The sequence below is a fragment of the Camellia sinensis genome, chromosome 2, assembly GCF_055761805.1.
Source record: "Camellia sinensis isolate YWXY chromosome 2, ASM5576180v1, whole genome shotgun sequence".
Classification (NCBI taxonomy): Eukaryota; Viridiplantae; Streptophyta; class Magnoliopsida; order Ericales; family Theaceae; genus Camellia; species Camellia sinensis.
This window is the reverse complement of record NC_138962.1, coordinates 212282337-212303209: the sequence shown is the minus strand read 5'-3', so window position 1 is coordinate 212303209 and position 20873 is coordinate 212282337. Positions and strand designations below refer to the sequence as shown.

At 36.1% G+C, this 20873-nt stretch overlaps 2 protein-coding genes and 1 non-coding gene across 9 annotated transcripts; 2 read left to right on the top strand and 1 right to left on the bottom strand.

Annotated features, from left to right (window-relative positions):
* The first annotated feature begins 3219 nt into the window (after positions 1–3219).
* Positions 3220–8922, top strand: LOC114280603 (K(+) efflux antiporter 2, chloroplastic-like). 6 transcript variants are annotated; one of them, XM_082916868.1, is made up of 9 exons: positions 3231–3331; positions 3413–3445; positions 3844–3978; positions 4089–4148; positions 4272–4413; positions 4571–4639; positions 5597–5701; positions 5784–5911; positions 8029–8922. In XM_082916868.1, the coding sequence occupies exons 5-8, from the start codon at positions 4402–4404 to the stop codon at positions 5907–5909; spliced, it is 312 nt and encodes a 103-aa protein (XP_082772994.1). In that variant the 5' UTR covers positions 3231–3331; positions 3413–3445; positions 3844–3978; positions 4089–4148; positions 4272–4401; the 3' UTR covers positions 5910–5911; positions 8029–8922. The 6 variants fall into 6 exon arrangements, with proteins under 6 accessions (XP_082772992.1, XP_082772995.1, XP_082772994.1 ...); XM_082916866.1 differs by lacking the exon at positions 3413–3445 and having other exon boundaries at positions 3220–3331; XM_082916869.1 differs by having other exon boundaries at positions 3223–3331; positions 3413–3978.
* On the top strand, positions 3462–3566 carry LOC145820768 (U6 spliceosomal RNA). The gene has a single exon (XR_014362831.1). It is a non-coding gene; the product is annotated as a U6 spliceosomal RNA (small nuclear RNA).
* A 929-nt stretch (positions 8923–9851) lies between the features above and the next one.
* Positions 9852–19570, bottom strand: LOC145820613 (putative disease resistance protein RGA4). Of its 2 annotated transcripts, XR_014362497.1 has the most exons (3): positions 19103–19239; positions 11086–11166; positions 9852–10277 (listed from the first exon to the last, which is right to left on the bottom strand). XR_014362497.1 is itself a non-coding variant. In XM_082916865.1 (2 exons), the coding sequence occupies exons 1-2, from the start codon at positions 19415–19417 to the stop codon at positions 10257–10259; spliced, it is 336 nt and encodes a 111-aa protein (XP_082772991.1). In that variant the 5' UTR covers positions 19418–19570; the 3' UTR covers positions 9852–10256. The 2 variants fall into 2 exon arrangements, 1 of the variants encoding a protein (XP_082772991.1); XM_082916865.1 differs by lacking the exon at positions 11086–11166 and having other exon boundaries at positions 19103–19570.
* Positions 19571–20873: the final 1303 nt, after the last annotated feature.

Genomic DNA, 20873 nt, shown 5'->3' with positions numbered 1-20873 from the left:
TAACCTGGCGAAAGTGGCTCAAGTGCGAGTAGGGGCCCGTCTTTCCCTCATACGTGGTGAATTTGGACTGCAGGAAGCCTGAAGGTAGGGGAGCGTTTTCTATTGCCGGAACGAACGGCGAGATTTACAGCCTTGCTAATGCTTTGTCCGTTGGTTCGTAGGCTGGGCGCGGTATTGTCATTCCTACCTCGACGCTTCCATGCGTTCGAGGAGCCAACCGCTGAAGGGCAGAAATTCTGTGTGGGTCGCGCGCCCTGGCATCCTCTTTCCATCGTGCCCTTTCTTCAAGCACCGTTCGCAAATCGGACGATCTAGGCAGCTCCGACTGCCTGGATGATGTCTGGTACGTGTGCGAGGGCCGATAGGTGCTTCCCTCAGTATATGACCTCTCAATCCTCGTTCTCCCAGACCTGGAGTAACGGGTTCTGGACGTCCTTGTTTGAGTGTCGCCTGTCTTCAGGCTCCTACTCTCTGCTTGTGATGGTGTGGTATACCTACCACGATCTTCTGAGTGGCAAGGGGGCGTCTTGCTTTTGCGTCCCTCTCCTGTCGCCACCCCTTTGCCTTTTATGTGGCGTTTCATTGATTCCATGTCCGCCACCATCCTTCGTATTAGTTCATCCTGCTCCTTGACGCGATCCTCAAGAACTTGAGGGTCGATCTTCCGCCTCTGTCTTTCAGGACTCTAGGAGCGAGAGTGACGAGGGCTATTTGTCCGCCTCCCCCTTGCATCCCTTCGGGGGTTCTGTCGCTGTGGCTCCAAATCCGCCATAGGAGGGATAGAAGGCAAACCTTCGCGCCTCCCAACCCCCCTCTGGGGTTTGTCCGTCGATGGCGGACTGTGGCAAATATTCGTTGTGTGCCATTGCTTCTAGTTAGCGAGGAAAACTTAATCAAGAGGTTTTGTTCTTGTCTGAACTTCCCACAAATGGTGCCAATTGTACGAGCACGAAATATTGTTCTCGTATAATCCTGTTGATCAAGATTACGCTCCTTCGTACGACGTCACTTTACTCCTTGAAAACACAAACGTGAGCTAGCCGGCGGGTGTGTGCCGGATACCTCTCCGATGCCTAAGTCAGCAAAAATAGACAAATAGACAAAAGGTCTGTGTATTCGGGGATCAAAGTTGTGTTACCTCTCCATAGGTGATGTTGTGAGCTTTTATAGGTTTCGTATGGCACAATCCTAGTAGGACTCTTACTCCGCCATGTAGAGTCCTCCTAGGAATCACATTCCTGAAAGATAATGCTTATCCTTCAACACCCCCCTCACTGCTTAAACCAAGTGAGATGGTTCTACCATGGTTGGATGTCAATACGACCGAGATAATCATGGCTATGCTAAAGCCGCAGACTAGACCGAACTTCCACTAGCTCGGTTCTTCCTTTCACTGCCTGTACCTCGGTTTGACATTCCAACTGGGTTGTCTGAGACCGCACTAACCACAACGAGCCAAGACTGAGCTAACCAATAGCAAGGTTCTGAGGAGGGCTCAATATACTACGGCTCAATATGGTATGACAGTGCTAACTGTTACCGCTCTGAGTGTGGTGACCGAGCTAATTGTAGAGCTCTCTTGGACCGGGATAACTATAAGGCTTTGTGAAAACCGGGCTAACTACAAAGCCCTTTTACTTAGCCCTTCTTACTATGGCCCACAGAACAGCCCATTACCCAGCTCGGCCCAATTTACATATAAATTACCCTCTCAATTATTTTGAATCTCCAATTTCTTTGAACCCCCACTTATAAATTCTAAAATCCTTAAAAAAAAAAAATTCTCTCACCAAATAATACACAAATTATCCTTATAAAAATATTCCACCCATTTAAATGCACACCCCCCATACCTCAAAAAGTCTTTCTCCTAAAATCTAGCAAAATCCAAGACAGTGGAACCTTCCAAAATAGTGGAAAAAATTTGTGGGAATTAAGAAGTTTTTTCTATATTTTATTACGAGATTTGTCAATCTGTTTATTTATTTATTTTTTTTCTATTACCTCTTTTTACACATACAACATAATCTACTTTCGTACTTCTCTGGTTGGTTTTCTATTATTCACCCATGGCCCCATTGTACTTGTATGCTCTCTATGTGAATAAAACTGGGCAGGATTTCACTCTCCGGCCGACTCTTTAGTCAACCGGCCAGTTGACCACCTTCGACCTCCTTTGTTTGCCTACTTTTGCTATTGCTTCGGTTATCTGTTCCGGAACAAATAAGAAATGTTCGGTTACCTATTCTTGAACAAATAAATAATGTTCGGACCTATGTTCCCGAATTTCGGTCATATGTTCGGGAGTTCAGTCCCAAAAAAAATGACGAACAATTTTTATTATTTTTGTCATTTTTTTTCAAGAAACTTACCCTTAGAAGGCTAATCTCATCCGAGCTAAGAACACCATCAAAGTTACGAACCTTTTCTGAGCTTTTATTGTTGTACTTCTCTCATCTTATGTAATTGTGGTTGTCAAAAAAAATTTCACTAATTGTCATTGTCGGAGAAGTGTATGTAATCAAATAGTTGCCACCGTTGCTGCTGGAATATTGCCGCCAAAGGGTTTTTAAGTTTTTGAGGGTGGGTAGGTTTTGAAGATGGAATTTGGGAAAAATAGAAGGGTGGTGATGGAGGTAGATGGTCTCATAAATCCTAACTCATGATGTAATGAGTGTGTGACCTTAATTGTGAAATAGAGTGACTCAAAAATTTGATATTTTTTTTAATAATTTTATTTAAGGTTATTATTATAATAAAAAAAACTAGAAAAAGTGGTCCAAAATAATTAATAGGTAGCAGCGCTATGCAACGTTTTCAAAGATCGAATTTCTCTGTCTATGATCCTTTTTATTGTTATACTTATTACATGTATCCCTCTGAATATTAGTTGGCAGTTGTTACTGATTTTAGATTCTTGTCATCAATTATTTCTGGTAACAGGATTTGTGAACAATTGTTAGATTTCTACATCTGATACAAAGTTTATTTTGTGATTTACGACAGGATTGCCTTTTACACCAATCGGGCGGAGAGAATTAACCAGCTATTTCTGCAACTGGACATCATTACCGGTGGTATCGACGAAGTCTCATCAAATACAAAGCCTTTGATTCGTCATATGCGGAAATTGCCCAAGAGTGTTAAGAAACTAATGGAGATGATTCCTCATCAAGAGGCATGTGCTTGAAATTCCCTTGCTTACTGATTTGAGTATTATTTTTTTTTTTTTTTTTTAAGGTAAATGAGGAGGAAGCTTCTCTTTTTGACATATTGTGTTTACTGCTTGCAAGTGTCATATTTGTGCCTATATTCCAAAAAATCTCTGGAGGTAACTGAATCTCATGATCTGTTATTGTAGTAGTTAAATTGAAGCCTCATCTTTGACTTCTTTTGTGTAAGATGGTTGCAGCATGTGGCATGATTTCATGTTTGGATATATAAGGTACATGCACTTCATGATTTTTCCTATACAGTATCCGATAAAATTGGAATGGTACGTAGAGGATTAGCATGGCTCCTGCACAAAGATGACATACAAAATGCCACTATCAGAACTTTTTTATATCCAGATTTTTCTGCTTGGCATTTCATAACTCATGTTTCATTATCCTTGTTTGTTATTGATTATGCTTTTGCAAACTTATTCTAGAAGTATAACACTATAATTGTTAGGAGTACAATTTAATGAATTTGATAACAACAATCGTATTGTTTGTTCTTGAACTCAGCCATCATCTGCATGTATTTTCTGGCCATTTTCTTCTTCTAATATGTGTTTGGAGTTTTATTTGTTTCATTGATGATGTGTCTTTTTTATCTGTTGCAAATTGCAATGTTTAGGCAGTCCTGTTCTTGGATATTTGACTGCTGGCATCTTGATTGGACCTTATGGTCTCTATTATTCGTCATGTACATGGAACAAAGGCAATAGCTGAATTTGGAGTTGTTTTCTTGATGTTTAATATTGGCCTGGAGGTAGAATCCATCAAACCGTGAAGTTAGATTCTCTAACACAGCTATTTGCCATGACATTTGATCTGCTAATAACAAAAAGAAAAGCTAAGCATTTTGTCTTCATTTTGCAGCTTTCCGTTGAAAGACTGAGTTCTATGAAGAAATATGTTTTTGGTTTGGGCTGTGCTTAGGTGATTGGAAAACTTGTTTTTCAAATATTATCACTTGTGTTTTACCACAAGCCAGCACTTTTATGTGCATCGATGTATTTGAATCTTAGTTTTGTTTTTTTTTAATGTGCACAACAAATGCAGGTCTTGGTGACTGCAGTGGTGATTGGCTTAGTTTCTCGCTTTATTGCTGGTCAACCCAGTCCTGCTGCAATTGTCATTGGGAATGGGCTGGCATTATCTTCCACTGCTGTTGTCCTTCAGGTAACAGTTAATGAGCAGCTTTGTAAGTTCTCACGCTATCCTATTTTTAGTTCTTATTCCACTTTGTTCCATTAGGATCAAGTAGTCAAGACTCAAAATTTGTTGGTTGATACGCTTTTATTAGGCAGTTGAATAATTTTATAATATATTTTTTTTATTTTATTGTATTTTTTCTGTAGGTATTGCAGGAACGAGGTGAGAGCACGTCACGCCATGAACGGGCTACATTTTCTGTTTTGCTTTTCCAGGTACCTGTGTGGTCTCAGAAATTATATCACCTTGAATGTTATGAAGTGAATGAATTGCTTTTTGGTGGAAATTACAGTGTCTTCTGATACTGTACAACTATACTGTGCCATAATTCTGTGTCTTAAAGGTGAACATTTTGGAACTACATACACCTGTGTAATGTAGAACACAGTTCTGATCCAATGCTTTTGCACCATTTCAGCTGTTTAGGTGTTATAGTCTAAGACATACATTTAAGATGCTTGAATTAGCAGAAATAAAGATAATGTGTGTGTTAATAAGTTATTAGTCTGTATTTGTTCCTCAATTATCATATGTGGTTATCATACCACATGTATTGATGAACAGCCAACTGCCACATCACCCTTTCTTCTGCAGTCACTGTTGGGCATATGATGCTTAACTATATTTGTTTCCTACCTGGGAAAGTCAAATGAATAATTATTGAAGATTATTTCACTTTTGAGCTTGTGTAGGATAGCTGCAACTGCTAGGATAGTTGTTTCTGCCAGTGCTATTGCTTCTTCTGTTGTTGCTGTGGGTAATTTTTCCATCATTTTTAGGTTAGTTTATAAGCAATTGCTGAAGCTCTTGGATTAGCTGCTGTGAAGGCCATTGTTGCAATTACTGCCATAATTGCTGGAGGGCGCTTGGCGAGTTCTATGTGTTGCTGAACATAAATATGGCATCCTAAGTGATGAAACCACATTTTATGCCTGATGATGCACTTTATATCATTAACTTCTCAACAAGTATCCTTCTTTCTAGAAATTTTAATAAAGCATATCATCATGCATCATCAGTGTGTTGTATCAAAGATAAAAATCATGATATTGTCTACTTGAGTTTATGCATAACCATGGTGTAGCTTTTGACCGTGCACAAGCCAAGGATTTTCAAATTTCTTTTGTGTTTGTGAAATTCATGATATTAGTCATTCTTATGCTAATTTTCAGCTGCTTTGGCTGATTTATAAGCAAGTTGAGGAAAATCAAAATAATGAGATATTCTCTGCAAATACGCTCCTTGTTATTCTGGGGACTAGTCTCCTTACAGCTTGGGTACGTTGATGTGTTATCAAGTTTTGCTCTTTTATATCATTCTAGTGTTAAGTGTACGCATTTTTTATTATAAATGGAACAGGCTGGCCTTTCCATGGCATTGGGAGCATTTTTGGCTGGTTCGCTTCTTGTAGAAATGGAATTTCTTTACAGGTTGAATCAGATATTGCTCCATATCGTGGCCTTATATTGGGTTTGTTCTTCATGACGGTAGGAAATTACTTCTTTCTAGAAGATTCATTTATTGTCTAATTTAACTATTAAATTACTTTTTCTTTCTATAAGATCCAGTCTTCTTACAGAAGCAATGAAAAAATTACTCTTGTCCATACGAGTAGAATGCTATCAATTTTAACAGATTGATATGATCACAGTATTGATGAACAGGAATAGTTTACTCTGATACCTCTGGTTAACAGTCATTGTTCTTTGGGTTTCAGGTTTCAGTCAGCATTATGTAATATGAATATGGTTTCTAACTAGGCAATCATGAGAATCATATATATAGAATATCAATGAACTAAAGTATATTGTGGTTACAAATGCATCAAGGTTTGTAATCCATATAGTAGGATTCATGTTTGGTGAGACATAAATTACTTCTTTAAATGTGCATATATGCATACGTGTCATAGCTAAAAGGCGTCAGCTTTGTATATTCACCTTAAAGTTGATACGGAAGGAAATACCTTAAAGTTGGTACTCAAGGAAAATTCATTTTAGGGCAATCTTGGAGGTTTAGGTATCCTAAAACTTAAAATCCAAAATTTTAGGCACCCAGGACTTTCTATGTGTATTATGCATCTACTAAGGCTGTGATTGGATCATGGATCCATGATCCAAACATAGCCTAAGAGATGGATTTCCATCATATGAACTTAAAGTAAAAAATTTAGATTTGTTGTTTTCCATTTGGTTGGATTTGTGTATCAAGAAGGTGCTAATGTATGAATGGATTTGATATCCCAATTGAGTTTGTGACACTTCTTCTTATTATTATTATTATTGCAAAGCATTCTAGATATTCTTCTACCATCTTTGATTTTGAAAGTGAAGTGTTTTCGTGTATCTTTTTAGGTTTCACAGTGGTAGCCTAAGAGACCTGGACATGAGTATGGACATGGGCATGGAATTTTCAAAAAATTAAGATATGAAGACGGGGGATATGGAATTTTTTTTATATATATTTTTATTTGCTATGTATATGAGTATTAAGTTAATGCACAAAGACATGAGAAGCATGGATGTTATATGTGGATGTAATTTTTTTTTTTCACTTCTCTCCCCTGTTTCCATATATTTACATTGACCCCAAATCCGTTTTCTAAGAGGCTTATCCAAACATGGGACATATGTCCGTGAAGTGTTCCCAACATGTCCTGCAAAAAGTAATGATTAATAATTGGACAAGCCACATGGATGTGTCCGATACATAGACATGCCACGTTTGTAAGGGTAAGGGTTCCCTATGGGAAATTCATCCGATATGTCTAGTTGGACATGCATCAAACAATAATGTCTAAATGGTTTGAGTTTACTATATCACTATGCATTAGACTTCCATTTCATTCGTAAAATGCTCAATTTTTGGTTGCAAATACCATTCTATGAAATATTAAAAAAAAAATATGTTAAATATGAAATCTAGTCATGTTGTGGTGTTCTTGGACATGACAGTTAGATAAATCCGACGCCTAGACACATACCTGCACCTTACACCCATATCCGAGCTATCCATTATGGATTATCCATGATGCAATGATGATATGCCATATCAATTGTCTTTGATTAGTAGAATGCACCAGCATAAGTACTTAATACTCGTTCAAAAGTATATGAAAGTGATATAGTACTAAATTTATGTTGGTTGAGCATTACAAGGTCTGAAAATGATGTGGGCTTTATTTAGACCAAGTTACATAGGCCGCCAAGATTGGGTGGACCTTGGGTTCGTTTATGTTTAAAGGATCACAGGACTGGAGTGCTGTTGAGAGTTTGATTTTGTGAATTGGAGTTGAAGCAAATCTATGGTGGTGCATTGACAGGGAAGCTAGTATTATTGACTTAAATTCATGCTATCATTTTATTCCTTTAGGTCTTTTTTCCCCCTTTCGGTTCCTCTTTTCCAACAATATATATATATATGTATATATATTTTTTGTGAACTTCAACACATAACAGTAGATAAATAAACTGTGCAGGACTGGTATTTCCACACTAGATAAATAAAATAAAACCACATAAATGGTAACTATTACCGTTAGTATTGTTAGCACAACTAATTGTTTGCTCATTGGCCTTTTCTGCTGGGTATAATGTCTTCTCAGATGTCATCTTTGCTGTTTCTTGTGGTTGGGGTATCAACGGCCCTTACCCCATGGTTAGCTGCTGGAGGCCAGTTACTAGCCTCTCGTTTTGATGATGTGTGGAGTTTGTTACCTGTAGAGAGTGAGGTAGAATTCATAATTTCAAGTTTTATGAGATCTAAGTGAACATTTATATTGGTGGTTTACAGAATTCAATTCCTTTATTTATTTATTATTTTCCACTAGATAATAATATGTGGTTTATGGGTACTATGTTAGTTATGGATATGATTTGTCAATCAAGATTGGCTTACCGGGTAGCTTAGCTTTCCAAACTCAGCTTGGTTAGGAAAATGAAACCTAGATTTTCTAGTGATCATTCTAACTATATATCATAAGCATTTTTATTAGTTATTGCACCAGAATGTGGGGAAATATTTGTGATGTGCTCTCAAAAGTCTCTCTATCAACATCATGAAGCCTTTTTAAATTTTGAACCGTGCATGTGTGTGAACTTTGTTTTGGTCTTAGGTTTCAACAAACCTGCTGTGCTTGTGTATTTGAGAAATATATGGTAAACACTGACTCACTTGCAGTTGGTATTTTGGGTTTAAATTCCTTCTTGAAGTCTTGCCATTTTAAGTTCATGCAAAAATATTTGATGATGATGGATGAAGGTGGTGAATAACTACTGGCTGCCATAAAGTCTATGCACTAAAATGAGTTAGGTCTTGCAATATCTGCATAAGATATGATCCATTATTAAATCTATTCCAATCTCCTGAATCTAGTATGTCCAACTGTACCTAGGATGTGCTAAATCTTTAATCAATAATTTTAAATCGTGTAAAATGAACTGGTGTAGCCATACATCTGACAATGGGATGCATTGTCTGTTTGTGATATTGGGTTGATGTTGCCACCAATATAAATGTTGAGCTGAACGAACAAAGGTCAAGTTCTATGAATCAACCCAATTTGAAAGAAATCAAACTAGGCAAACCAGAGTACACTAAAATATTTTTAGTAATGTGTGTGAAAGAGAGTTGAAGTATGACATGACAGGTTGTGGGAATTTTTGTCCAATTCCAAATATCAGGCAGGTCATTATGCTAATTTTACTCCTTGAGTTTTGTTAAAGCTGATGAAGGAACAAAGTGAGAATCCATTCTAATGCACCGTGATAAAAAAAATCCCTACTTTTCCCCATTTTACCCAAAGGCCCCTATTCTTTTGACTTTCCGACATCGTAAAGCTTATCCAAGATTAGGAATTCAGTCTTTTGTCTGAAAACTTTGAGCTGAGCTTGAGCAAGATTGGCTTAGCTCTTGCCAAGTTTGAAAATAGTCTGCTCGTCACCAGCCAAGGTTAAGCAGCTAGAAGTATGCTTAAGAATTTGGATTGCCAGATATATTGCTTGATTTGGCTTATCTACACCTTCACTAAAGATTAAAGGTGTACATGTCAAGTGCTATGACTCAAACATAATGCACCAAACATCAACCTAATGTATACTCTTCTTCCCACAAAATTGCGACCTTAAATTTCATTTCCAAGGTATTTTATTTTTTCATGTTCCATTAATTAACAATTCATTGTTTACTAAAACCATAGACAAGAAACCAGTTAACATAGATAGAAGTAATACCGTATTTACATTTTAAAGATCTGTTTAGTTGATAAGGAAAAATCTCCTTGCTAGAACTAAAGCAATACAAGACCTTTTACTGGCACATCAATTTTTCCAAGACTTTTCTGCTGCGTTTTTCACCTCTATTTTTTCAAATTAATCTGTGATCCTTCCTCAATTCAGTAATATATAGATTAATCAATAGTCATGAACAAAAACAGTAATTCAACTTATTTATTTTGGAGGAAAGGAATTATAAGCGTTAAATGGTGTGCTTCAAGGCCTACACCTAATACATTATGAGATCCCAAGGAGACAATGTAAATTCCATCATTGCAGCTACATTAAATATTCTTGGTCCATCACAAAAAAGGCCATCAAATTAAGTTTAGAAGCTGAAATCTAACACTTCATAGAATGTTTGAATGAAGTACAAGATCATTTTTCCCGACCTAAAAGCAAGATAAACTATAAAAGCCAAAGCACATGGAGCACGAAAAGTGATATGCTTGGACTCGGAAGCTTTTGCAAGCAGCATGATGTCCCCATAGGAATGAGATGTTTGTACAGTTAGTGTAACCAATCAAGACTAAGAAATATTCCAGGATTCAATCCAAGACTAGACCACAGATATGTTGTCCTGCAAACCAAACAAGTCGAGTGTTAGTTCAACTTGATGTAACAGAGTGAGTTAGGTAGATATTTTAGTTAGATATTTTGTAAACATGTGGAGTGTATATAAGGTACTGTATCTCTGAGTTTTCAATCTAATGAAAATCATTCAGTCTCAATAACTTCTTCATGTGTAACATTAAGAAAGGTAGCTATAGCATGGCTAGTCTGCATATATCCATCAGGAATGAATTGATAGATTAAAAACTCAATATCCACAAATAACTTAGAGAGAATAATATATACTCAAGGCAGCTCAAGTGGCAAATCAAGACAAATCCAAAATGGAGTGTGCTGTTAGATAATCATCAAGTTCACAAAAATAGGTTTCTTCTCCATATTACAAAGAAGAAGTTCTAAGAATCAATCACTGCAGAGCTAGAAACGTCCATTAAACAATTCACCACTAATATCAGCCTTCAATTATGCATAAATTACACTAATAAACTTGTTCAATACACAAAGCTGGATCAAGTAATTTATAGTTACCAAATACAAATACGATAATGAAAGCAAACACCACAATAGTTAATTTTTACAAAAATCTAATAAATGACTACTTGCATCACTAATACTGAAATTCCATAAATGGTAATAAAGTTAAACAATTGATTCCATAAATCATAAATGCATAATATTTTCCTTTATTAAAATTTTGAACAAATTTAATTCAGATATATTCTTTGAACATAAGGATTGTTTGTTGACAATTCCTTTTTAATGCCATAAGTTCTCTTTTTTTAACCCATTTTTTAAATATAAGCATAAATCCTCACCTAAACTGTTACATAATGTCGTAATCATCTCCTTGGATATTAGGAAAATAGTGATGTATAAGGTAAATAACATGTGAACACCTACAAAAGAATTCAAAGAAAGAAGAAAATGAAAAAGGATAACAAAAATATTAGAAGGAAAAAAAGGGTAACATGAGTATATATTAATTTCTATGCTTTATGAAAATAGTTCATACTTTTTAGTGTACAAGATTGACCTCATTTAAAATAAAATTTTCAAAAAGTCTGAATAATAATTTCAGATTTTCAAATTTCCAGTGGGGTCACTTCACTTGACCCAACTTTGTTATACATAGCTCTGCCCCTAAGAGTCAAGGCAATACACCAACAGCTACTAAAAGAATACAAAAGGGAAAAATTTCCCAAACTAAAGATGGACTAACATAGTGCACATAGAAGACACAAGGGCTGTTGCATGTGCAGTTACACCCAATTTTAATAGGTACCATATGCCATTTGTTTGGAACCAAATAACATGAAAAACATAGACAATACATGAATGAAAAACTTTTTGACATGGATTTATCTTTAATATATATGAGGAACAAAATTTTCATTTGTTTCCATTGAAATGGCCGAAATGTTTCCATTGCCCAAGAGACCGAATTGAAACACTAGTGGAATAATAAAATTCAAGTGTTTTCATTGAAACACATCAAAACATAGAGTGATATACCGAAAGAATAAATTGTATCTATAAAAATTTAGAAATTTTCATAAACATTTATTACTACTGCTTAAGTAAAATTTTAGACCTTATTGGAAACTCCTTTCTTAATAAAATTGAGTTATTTGACAATACTTAATAATTTTTAGTTCATAGTAACATTAGTTTTTTAATTCTTTTACGTGAATGACTATATGAATCTCAATTTGTTTAATTAATCGATTATTAGGCTTTTATAAATTTAGATATATTTCAATTTATATTTTCAATTTTTTTTATTTTATCTTCATTTCATAAAATATTTTCCGAGATGTTTTTGTTTCTGTACTATTTGAAACAACACACCGTAACGAAATTTTGATCTTTATATGTATATAATATTACTTGAAATCCAAAGACCAGGAATCATCAATTGGCTGATTATTTGTGCACAAAAAAAGCAGGCTTCCACATACAAATGCAGTAGACATGACATTATACAAATTCAATTACAATATTCATGGTGTGTTAAACATCCACCGGTTCTGAATTGCTTAGGAGATTAAGCATATGAAATACAGAACATGTTAACAAATATACAAAAAATTGACAAATTTTATGTAATGTGCCCATTAAAAACTTTGATGTATAAGAATATACTTTTTTTTTTGTTGTTGTTGATAAATAAGAATGTACTTAATATTAAAATATCAACTAAAGCCAACAAGGTAGCAAAGATTAATCAAATAATGTCGACTCACCTTCTGAGCAAAACGGGTAGCATTTTCCTACTAATTTTCAAGGGGTAAAACAACAGGAAGATACTTTACCTGTAAAAATATATTTTTTTCATTATTTTTAAAAATATTTTTTATTAATTCAAAATACAAATTCATTTTATTTTAAATTTTTATATGAATTTGCAAATAACTTCCTCATCCAAAAAAATTTGATTAACTTGAAAATATGATATACTGCATACTTCAGTGATCCCTCATTCAAAAAAAAATTTGAAAATCGATGATCAAAAAGACTTTAAAAATTAGCAATGAAATCTTTGCTATCAATTTGATTGTTTGATTAAGTTTTTTTAAATTTGTAAAAGTAAAAAAAAATAAAAAATAAAAACAAAAATGAAAAACAGTCATGGTTTTTCATATGATTTTCTATTTTTGAAAAAATATTTTGTTTTTAAAATCTGAAAATAATTTTTTATGTTTATATTTATCAAATTAGTTTCTGTTTTGATACCTGGCAATTTGGCTGCTTGTATTGCGGTGGGAATCTCCACAGAGCTTATCGCTCATCATTGACGTAAACTTCAGGAATGTGAGCTAATTGGGGCCAATATTTGCCTTTCCCCTTTTCACACTTCCCTTTTAGTTTCCGACTTCCCCTGATGATCCGCAATACCTTGAGTGAGGGAGGCAGCCTTTGCACCGGTAATGATTTGAGCATAGGGCAACCAAAGATTTCAAGTCGTTCAAGAGAGGCGAGGTTTTGAAACAACTTAGAAGATAGCTTCTCCAGATTTCAGAATGCCCAGATGCGAAGAATTGTCAGAGAGGTGGGCAGCAACATCCCATCTATCGGAAAGCTGGAACCCACCGGATGTTCTTCTTCTTCTGCCCCTGAAATCAACAGTCTTTTAAGAGAGGATAAACTGTGCAAACCAATCTTCTTGAAGTTGTTGTTCCATTGTGAAATATTCATAACCAGCTCTTGAAGAGAAGTGAGGTAGTTGATGCTCTGCGATCCGTGTGGTAGGGCCTTCAGTTTTTTGCATCCACTGATTTTCAATTGTCTCAGATTTGTTGCGGAGTGGAACCATCCATCCGGAATGTACTCCAAATTCTTACACTCATGCAAGATCAATTCATTGAGATTCCTGAGATTATTATTATTAGGAAGGGCATCTGGCAAGTATTTGAGCCTATCACAACCACTGATCCAAACAGACTCAAGAGATGGACAGTTAATTTCCGTCCCCTCCTCTACTAGCAGTGCCTCCAACTTTTTACACCCCCAAATCTCAAGCCTTTTGAGTGTGGGTGGTAGCCCCCCACCTCTGCACGACATCAAGCATGTGAGGGATGGACAATTTTCAACCCTTAACCATTCAAGATTATTGTCATTAATCTGCGTTATCCACCCGAATAAGGATTGCAGAGCCTCACAACCACGTATCTCGAGCCTTTTCAGCGTGCCGGGAAAACCTGTCTCCGGGAAAGAGCCGAGACTTGGACAATCAAAGACATACAACTATAGCGATCCCGGGTTTACCCTTGTTGTATAGTGATCCAGACTTATGTCTGTAGATGTTGGTAGTCGACTATTATCTTGTTTGCATCCTCTTTACTTCATATTTGAGTTATGGGATGTGTTGGGTGGGTTTGTTTCAGGTTGGTTGAGTTTAGAAACCAAAACTAGTTGCCCAGATTTTTGGCCTGTACGCTCGAGCGGAGGTTTTGGCGCTCGAGCGGGGAATACACCCATCCAGTATTTTCCTGTGCAGTGTTGTACGCTCGAGCGTGGGATTGGCCGCTCGAGCGGGGTTGTGTGAGTGACGCTCGAGCGGGGAGTTGGGAGCTCGAGCGGAGGCCTGGTTCTGTAAAAGTGCTGGGCGAGTGCATTCTGCGCTCGAGCGGGAGGTTGGCCGCTCGAGCGGAAGTCTGTGAGTGGACGCTCGAGTGGAGTGTTTTACGCTCGAGCGGAACACTGGGTTTAAGTTTCGAAGTGGTGACTTTTTAAATCACTTTTTCACTTTCTCTTCTCTCTCTTACTTTTCCAAAATCACCATTGATGAGCCTCTCACTCTAGACTCTACCTTCTCTCTAGGTTTTGATCTAGTAGGAGTGATTTACTCACCTTTGGCCTTTACAAAAAAGTTGTTGATCGTCGAGGGCTTCATTTTAATATGAAAATCTCGGGTTTTGGAGCACGTTGGGTTTTGTCGTCTTCTCCTTTGGGACTCCGAATTTGAGGTAGGGATATCCTACTCCTCTCTATGGGTTTTGTCTTTAAATTTTAGTATTTTGAGATGTTGGGGTTGATTTGGTAATTTGGTGAAAGTTTGGGACTTTTGCGTAATTTTACAAAAGTTGGGGTTTTATTCATAATAAACCTAGATGTAGGTTTGGCATGGAAAATGGAATTAATGTTGAATCATTGATGAAAATGGGACCTAAGGGTTGAAATGTTAATTATGGGAACTGACCTAATTACATTGTTTAATTAATTGGGATAATTAATTGAGAGGAATGAAGGAATAAAATGTTGATTGAATATCCATTGTGCATTTATTTTCTGTTTAGAAATAACTGCTTGGGCTATCGGTGGAGGATAGTCGTGATTGTTGTAGACAATGCTTGATGATTAAGTAAACTGAAACTAATCAATGAAATGTGTCATGGAACTTGACGGTTGATAGAATACATTAATTGTGTATATTGTGTGATTGTATATAGAACCAATGTGTTTATATACGTTATGTGTAGAGGAGGAGATAGGGGATGTACTCCGCGGTTTAGGGGAAGATAGGGGATGTACCTCTAAACCGGATAGGTATTAGGAGGAGATAGGGGATGAACTCCGTAGACAGAGCTCATATGCTTGTCTAGAGAAGTGAAGATAGAGCTCATATGCTTATCTTTGTGAAGTGTGGATACAGCTTGTATGCTTATCTGTGGATATTGTTGATATACATATCTGTTGTAGAATGTGGATACAGCTTGTATGCTTATCTGTGGATATTGTTGATATACATATCTGTTGAGAATGTGGATATAGCTTTTATGCTTATCTGAATGTGAGATATAGTTTTTATACATATCTGTGGAAATGATGATAGAGCTAGTATGCTTATCTGTTGAAAATGAGAAAAAAGAAAAGTAAATGGGACTTGTAAGTCGACGACATAAACATGTTATTTATGTGATTGTATCAGTGTTGACCAACTATCAATTGCTAATGTTTTAGTCATTGTCCATGGTTGGTTTAGTGTATTTCTACTGGGCTGTGGCTCACCCTATATGGGAACATCATTTTCAGGTACAGGAAGCATGCCACCTCCAAGGACATAGCTGGGAGGCTAGAGGCGGACATGTTCTGTTGTTTTACTTTTGATGTGTTACATGTAACTTCAAGCCAAGGGCTTAATGTGTATCGAGTTAGTACTCTTTGTTGTAACCAAGTGTTAACTTGGAAAGCTGTAAGCCCGTAGGGCATTTTGTTATGATGTTAACATGTAATACTTATGTAATGAAACGCTGATGAATAGAAGAATGTTGTTATTTCATATGTTAATGAATGTTTTATTTGATGGGTTTATTGTTATTATTTTTGAGGGCGTTTCAACAACTCTCGAAGAAAAGTGAAGGTATGTAGCAATCGTGGTAGTTTCTGCAGCTTTTCACAATTATCTATTGTTAGATGCTCAAGCCTCACCATGCAAGACAGTCCCTCTTCTTGTTGTTGCTGATGTTGCCCTTCATTTTCTTCATCCTCATCTCCCTCAAACAATGAAACAAGCTGGGGGCAGCCTTCAATTTCCAAACATCGGAATGCAGGGAGACTGTGTTGCACTCTCACCTCATTCTTCCACAGTGTCTTGAGTTCTTCACAGCGTGTAATGTTCAATACTTCGAGTTCCATCAGCCCATGAGTAACCCATTTTGGCAAGAGCTCGAGTTTCTTAATCATCCCAATGCTCAAGGAAGTTATTGAACTCGGATGCTTAGACTTTGCATTGGCCGATATCACTTCATCATCAACCATACTCCTCATCTCAAGGACCGCTTCAAGGCTTGTTAGAGGAACGTCATTCATAGCTATCGAGGTGAGTGACGGGAGGCTAATGCTGGAACCTTCAACTAGGAATTGCGGGCACTCTGCAATCTCTAGATTATTCAAACAAGGAAGGTCCTTGGGCATCATTCCACAGAGTGTGGGGCAGCCCCTAATCTTTAGATTATTCAAATAAGGTAGATCAGTAGGCAACATTTTAAGAAGTTTGGGACATTTTATTATGGAGAGATACTTGACACGAGTGAATGGTTGAACTTCCTTGTGATCTCCAAAAGTATACCAATCCTCCCATTCTGGCATATTCTCAAAGCTTAGAGTCTCCAGTAACGGAAAAGGTTGAACATCACCTTGCCCGTAGAACTCACAACCGACATGCTTTAGTACACTCATTCCTTTAATGTAAAGCTTTTTGAGGGAGGGTAGTTGTCCAAGTGGTGGCAAGAATGCACAATTTCCACAATTATCTAAATGTAGGCCAGCCATATTGGAGAACAGAGGATCTCCTATCCAAGTCGGAAATCTTGAACCAAGGTAGCCTTTGATATGGAGCTTTTTTAAATTCTTGTGAGGTCGTAGCATGTCAAGCACTTCTGTTTCTACTCTTCCATCTCGTGAATCATCTGAGTTCACACTCCATTCCATCAATAACACATTTAAGCCCTGCTTATCATTTAAATTCGCCTCTCTTGCATCTAGAGGATTCACCACATTCTGTAATCCAGATAGGCAAAGCTTCCCCCGTAGATAAATTAAGTTCCCCAACTCTTTTATCCGAAGCCCATTGTTTTTACTAACAACGAAATTGGACAGTGTTTGAAGACTAACCAACTTACCTATTCCCAATGGCATTTCTTCTAAGGAATGTGCATCTGTAGTATCGAGATGACGTAGGTCAATTAGGTTTCCCAAGTCTGTTGGCAACTTTTTTAGATTTCGACATTCTCTTGACATCAATGTTTGTAGATTGTAGAGAGACCTTAATGATTCAGGTAATTCTTTAATAGAGGTGTTGGAAAGGTTAAGATACCGCAGATGTTTTAAATCTCCAATTGAATTTGGAACTTCTGCGATGGAATATCCACTCATATTGAGCACCCTCAAGCGTCTTAGCTTCGGGAATAGATTAAGGGGAACATTGCTTGCCAAATTATTACCCCATCTATATTTTGAGCAAAATGGTAAGAAAGTCCGTAAATGCATGGCTTTGTCAAAGATCTCAAATTTTTTCATACCCTCACGGTACTCCTGCATGTAAGATGAATGTCGAGCTTTCTTTAGATTCTTGTACTGCTCATGATCGTTCAATCTATCCTCCATTCTAAAACAAGTATCTCTTGCAACTACTTGAGCCAAATCATTGATGAGGTCATGCATCACAAATTTAGAGCTTTTACCGGTACTAGATGGTTGGAAAAAAGACCTTGACAACAATTCATGGAAGTACTCAGCTCCTACATCTTCCATTTGCTTCTCTCTTTGTTGTTGAAGGAAGCCCTCTGCCAGCCACAACAAGACTAGCTCCTCTTCCTCAAATTCACAATCGTTTGGTATTAGTGAGCAGTATGCAAAGCACAGCTTTAAATGCGAAGGAAGGTCATGGTAGCTTAATCTCAAAGCAGGAAGGATGTCACTTTTTTTGTGTGATAAATCCCATGTTTTACTACGCAATACATTTACCCATTCCTCATCTCGTACTTTGTTGCGTAAAAGGCCACCAAGTGTCCTAGCAGCGAGAGGCAAACCTTTACATTTCTCCACAATTTTCTTACCAATTGATACCAAATTTGGATTTGCATCAATACTTGTATTCGCAAAGGCATGTTGTGCAAACAATGACCAACAATCCTCATCTGATAGGATCTTAACGTCATGAAGTTCAACAGTTGCCATCATTGTTGCAATGTCTCTGTTACGTGTTGTCACAACGACTTTACTCCCTTGGGCTCCATCATTGAAAGGTTTCTTCAAAACATTCCAAGCATTGTAATCTTCGTTCCAGACATCGTCTAAAATAATTAAGAACTTCCTTCCTGCCAATGCCTTCTGTAGTTGAACTTGAGCTTGATCCAAGTTATTAAAACTACATGTTTGGGAAGTCACTGAATCATAAATAGTTTTTGTTATTTTCATAATGTCAAACTCATTTGACACACAGACCCATGCTTTCAGATTGAAATACTCCTTCACGGTTTCATCCTTGTATACCATCTGAGCAAGGGTGGTCTTGCCAATCCCACCCATACCCACAATGGGAATTACACCAACGTTGTTATGACTTGATTCATCTCCCTTTACGAGCAACTCAATTATCTTACTCTGATCGTGTTCTCGGCCGTAAACGCGAGGTTCATCAAATAAAGATGTAGACTCTGGTCTTTGCCAAGTCTTAGTAGATGTGGTGGTTTCAACAATCTTAACCAAATTAAGTTGCGAAGATCGATCAACACTAGTGCGTAATCTGGTATTGATCTCCTCAATCTTGGGCCTCATTTTGAAATTAAACATAACATCTCTTGGCTTGAAATTAGGGATGGGATTCCATACCTTGCTGGAACTAGCTTGGGGCGGCTTAGCCTTGAGATTCTGTCGCAAAGCTTCGGTGGCGAACTCATCCACTAAATCGCCCAAATCATATGCCAGATCTTGGAGATCGTCGAGCCACATGTTCACGGCTACTTCAGTCAGTTGCTTGTCCTCCGCGTCAATCAGAAGAGCTTGAATTTGAGACAGCATACTGGTCCAATTGGTGAGCTGCGCAGCAATACCTTCAAAGGTGAGTAATTTGGAGGAGGCAAAAGAGGACATCTTCTCAAACAGCAATTTGATGAAGGCAGAGAGAAAGATCTCTGCTATAGGCATTGTTTCCGATTACAGAACAGAAGCAAAAGCAAAGAGGGAGGTTGTTGAGTTTTCTTGAGTGAAAAAAGCTTTAGCAGTCTCTTGTGAGGAGAAGTAGAAATTGAGTGCGAAAGTCAAAGATGGCGTCTTCTTTCATTGGCTCCGGGTCCTTCTGTGAAGACAACATGTAAATTAAAAAAAATAAGAGATCCCAATTATTTTTTAATATATTTTTAAATGAATTCATATCTCTATCATGGTTAACCAGTTGGTAGAGAGCGGAGTTTTTAAAAAATACTTTTCAAAAAAAATTATTTTCTTATTTTTTTGTATTTTTATTAAATTATTTTAATATTTTAAGTAAATTTTTTAATTTTTAAACACACCTAACATAAATATACTTAAAAAATATAATTTTTTTTTTAAAAAATCTTTAAAAAATTCACTAAACACCAAAAATATAAAAAATTATAAATTTAGTATTTTTTTTATATTTTTGTGTATTTATTAATTTTTTAAAATATTTTTTATAAATATTTTACTTTTTAGATACATCTAAGTAAGGTGTATCTAAACAAGTTTAAAAAATGCTTAAAATTTTAAAAATATTCACTAAAAATAAAAAACACACAAAAAATAAAAAATTTAATTTTCAAAAAATTGAATTCAAAAACTGAAACCAAACGCATTAGTTTTGGGTTTTGGTTCATACATTTTTTTATGTTGTTGAAGTGTGATTTTTTCATTATTCATTGTTAAATTTGAAACGAAAAAATACTATAAGTAAAATAAAAGAGAAATCACAAGTAAAATTTAAAATCAATTATAAAGATCATTGGTATAATATATTCATCATATCATTTGTCTTTATAATTTATTTGGAATTTTATTTTGATCTTGCTAATTTTGTACTTAATTTTTTCTATTCTAATTGTTAACAACATTTGACGGATGGACGATCTTGTAACAAAATTTAAAATGTAAGGACCAAAATGTTCAAATTAAAATTATAATGACTAAAATGACACTTTACTCAAATTATAGAGACCAATAATTTAATTTACAATTTAATTAAATTTTTTTCTTTTGTAAGATATAATTGGACAAGTATTCTAACATAAATAATGTGGAGTAGTACTCTAAAAATACTAAATAATTGAAAATTTAAAAAAAAAAATTTGAATAGTTTAGATTATCATAATGAAACTTGTAGCGAATTCTATGAGTCTAAACAACACTCTTCAATATAGATTGAGAACTAAATTTTTTATTTCTTATTATTTTTCTGAAGATTTGCCCGAAAATCATAAAAAAATATTCTTCTTCACCATAGCTTTTTTTTTTTTTTGTGGTTGTGTTTCTTTTGGGCCTTGATTTGATTTTGTTGTTTGTTTTATTTTCTTGTCTTAGGTTGCAAGTTGAGCTTGCCAACCTGTAGCCTTGGATCTTCCCTGGAATCAGGCTAGGAAAAGTGGTA

Excerpts from the sequence above, each read along its gene's own strand:
- LOC114280603 (XM_082916866.1), top strand. Across the intron at positions 4,640-5,596 it reads TTTCTGTTTTGCTTTTCCAG|CTGCTTTGGCTGATTTATAA; the intron begins GTACCTGTGTGG and ends GCTAATTTTCAG. Across the intron at positions 5,702-5,783 it reads CTAGTCTCCTTACAGCTTGG|GCTGGCCTTTCCATGGCATT; the intron begins GTACGTTGATGT and ends TAAATGGAACAG.
- LOC145820613 (XM_082916865.1), bottom strand. The coding sequence starts at position 19,417 with ATGCCTATAGCAGAGATCTTTCTCTCTGCCTTCATCAAATTGCTGTTT. Across the intron at positions 10,278-19,102 it reads CCCAAGCTAGTTCCAGCAAG|GACAACATATCTGTGGTCTA; the intron begins GTATGGAATCCC and ends TTTGGTTTGCAG.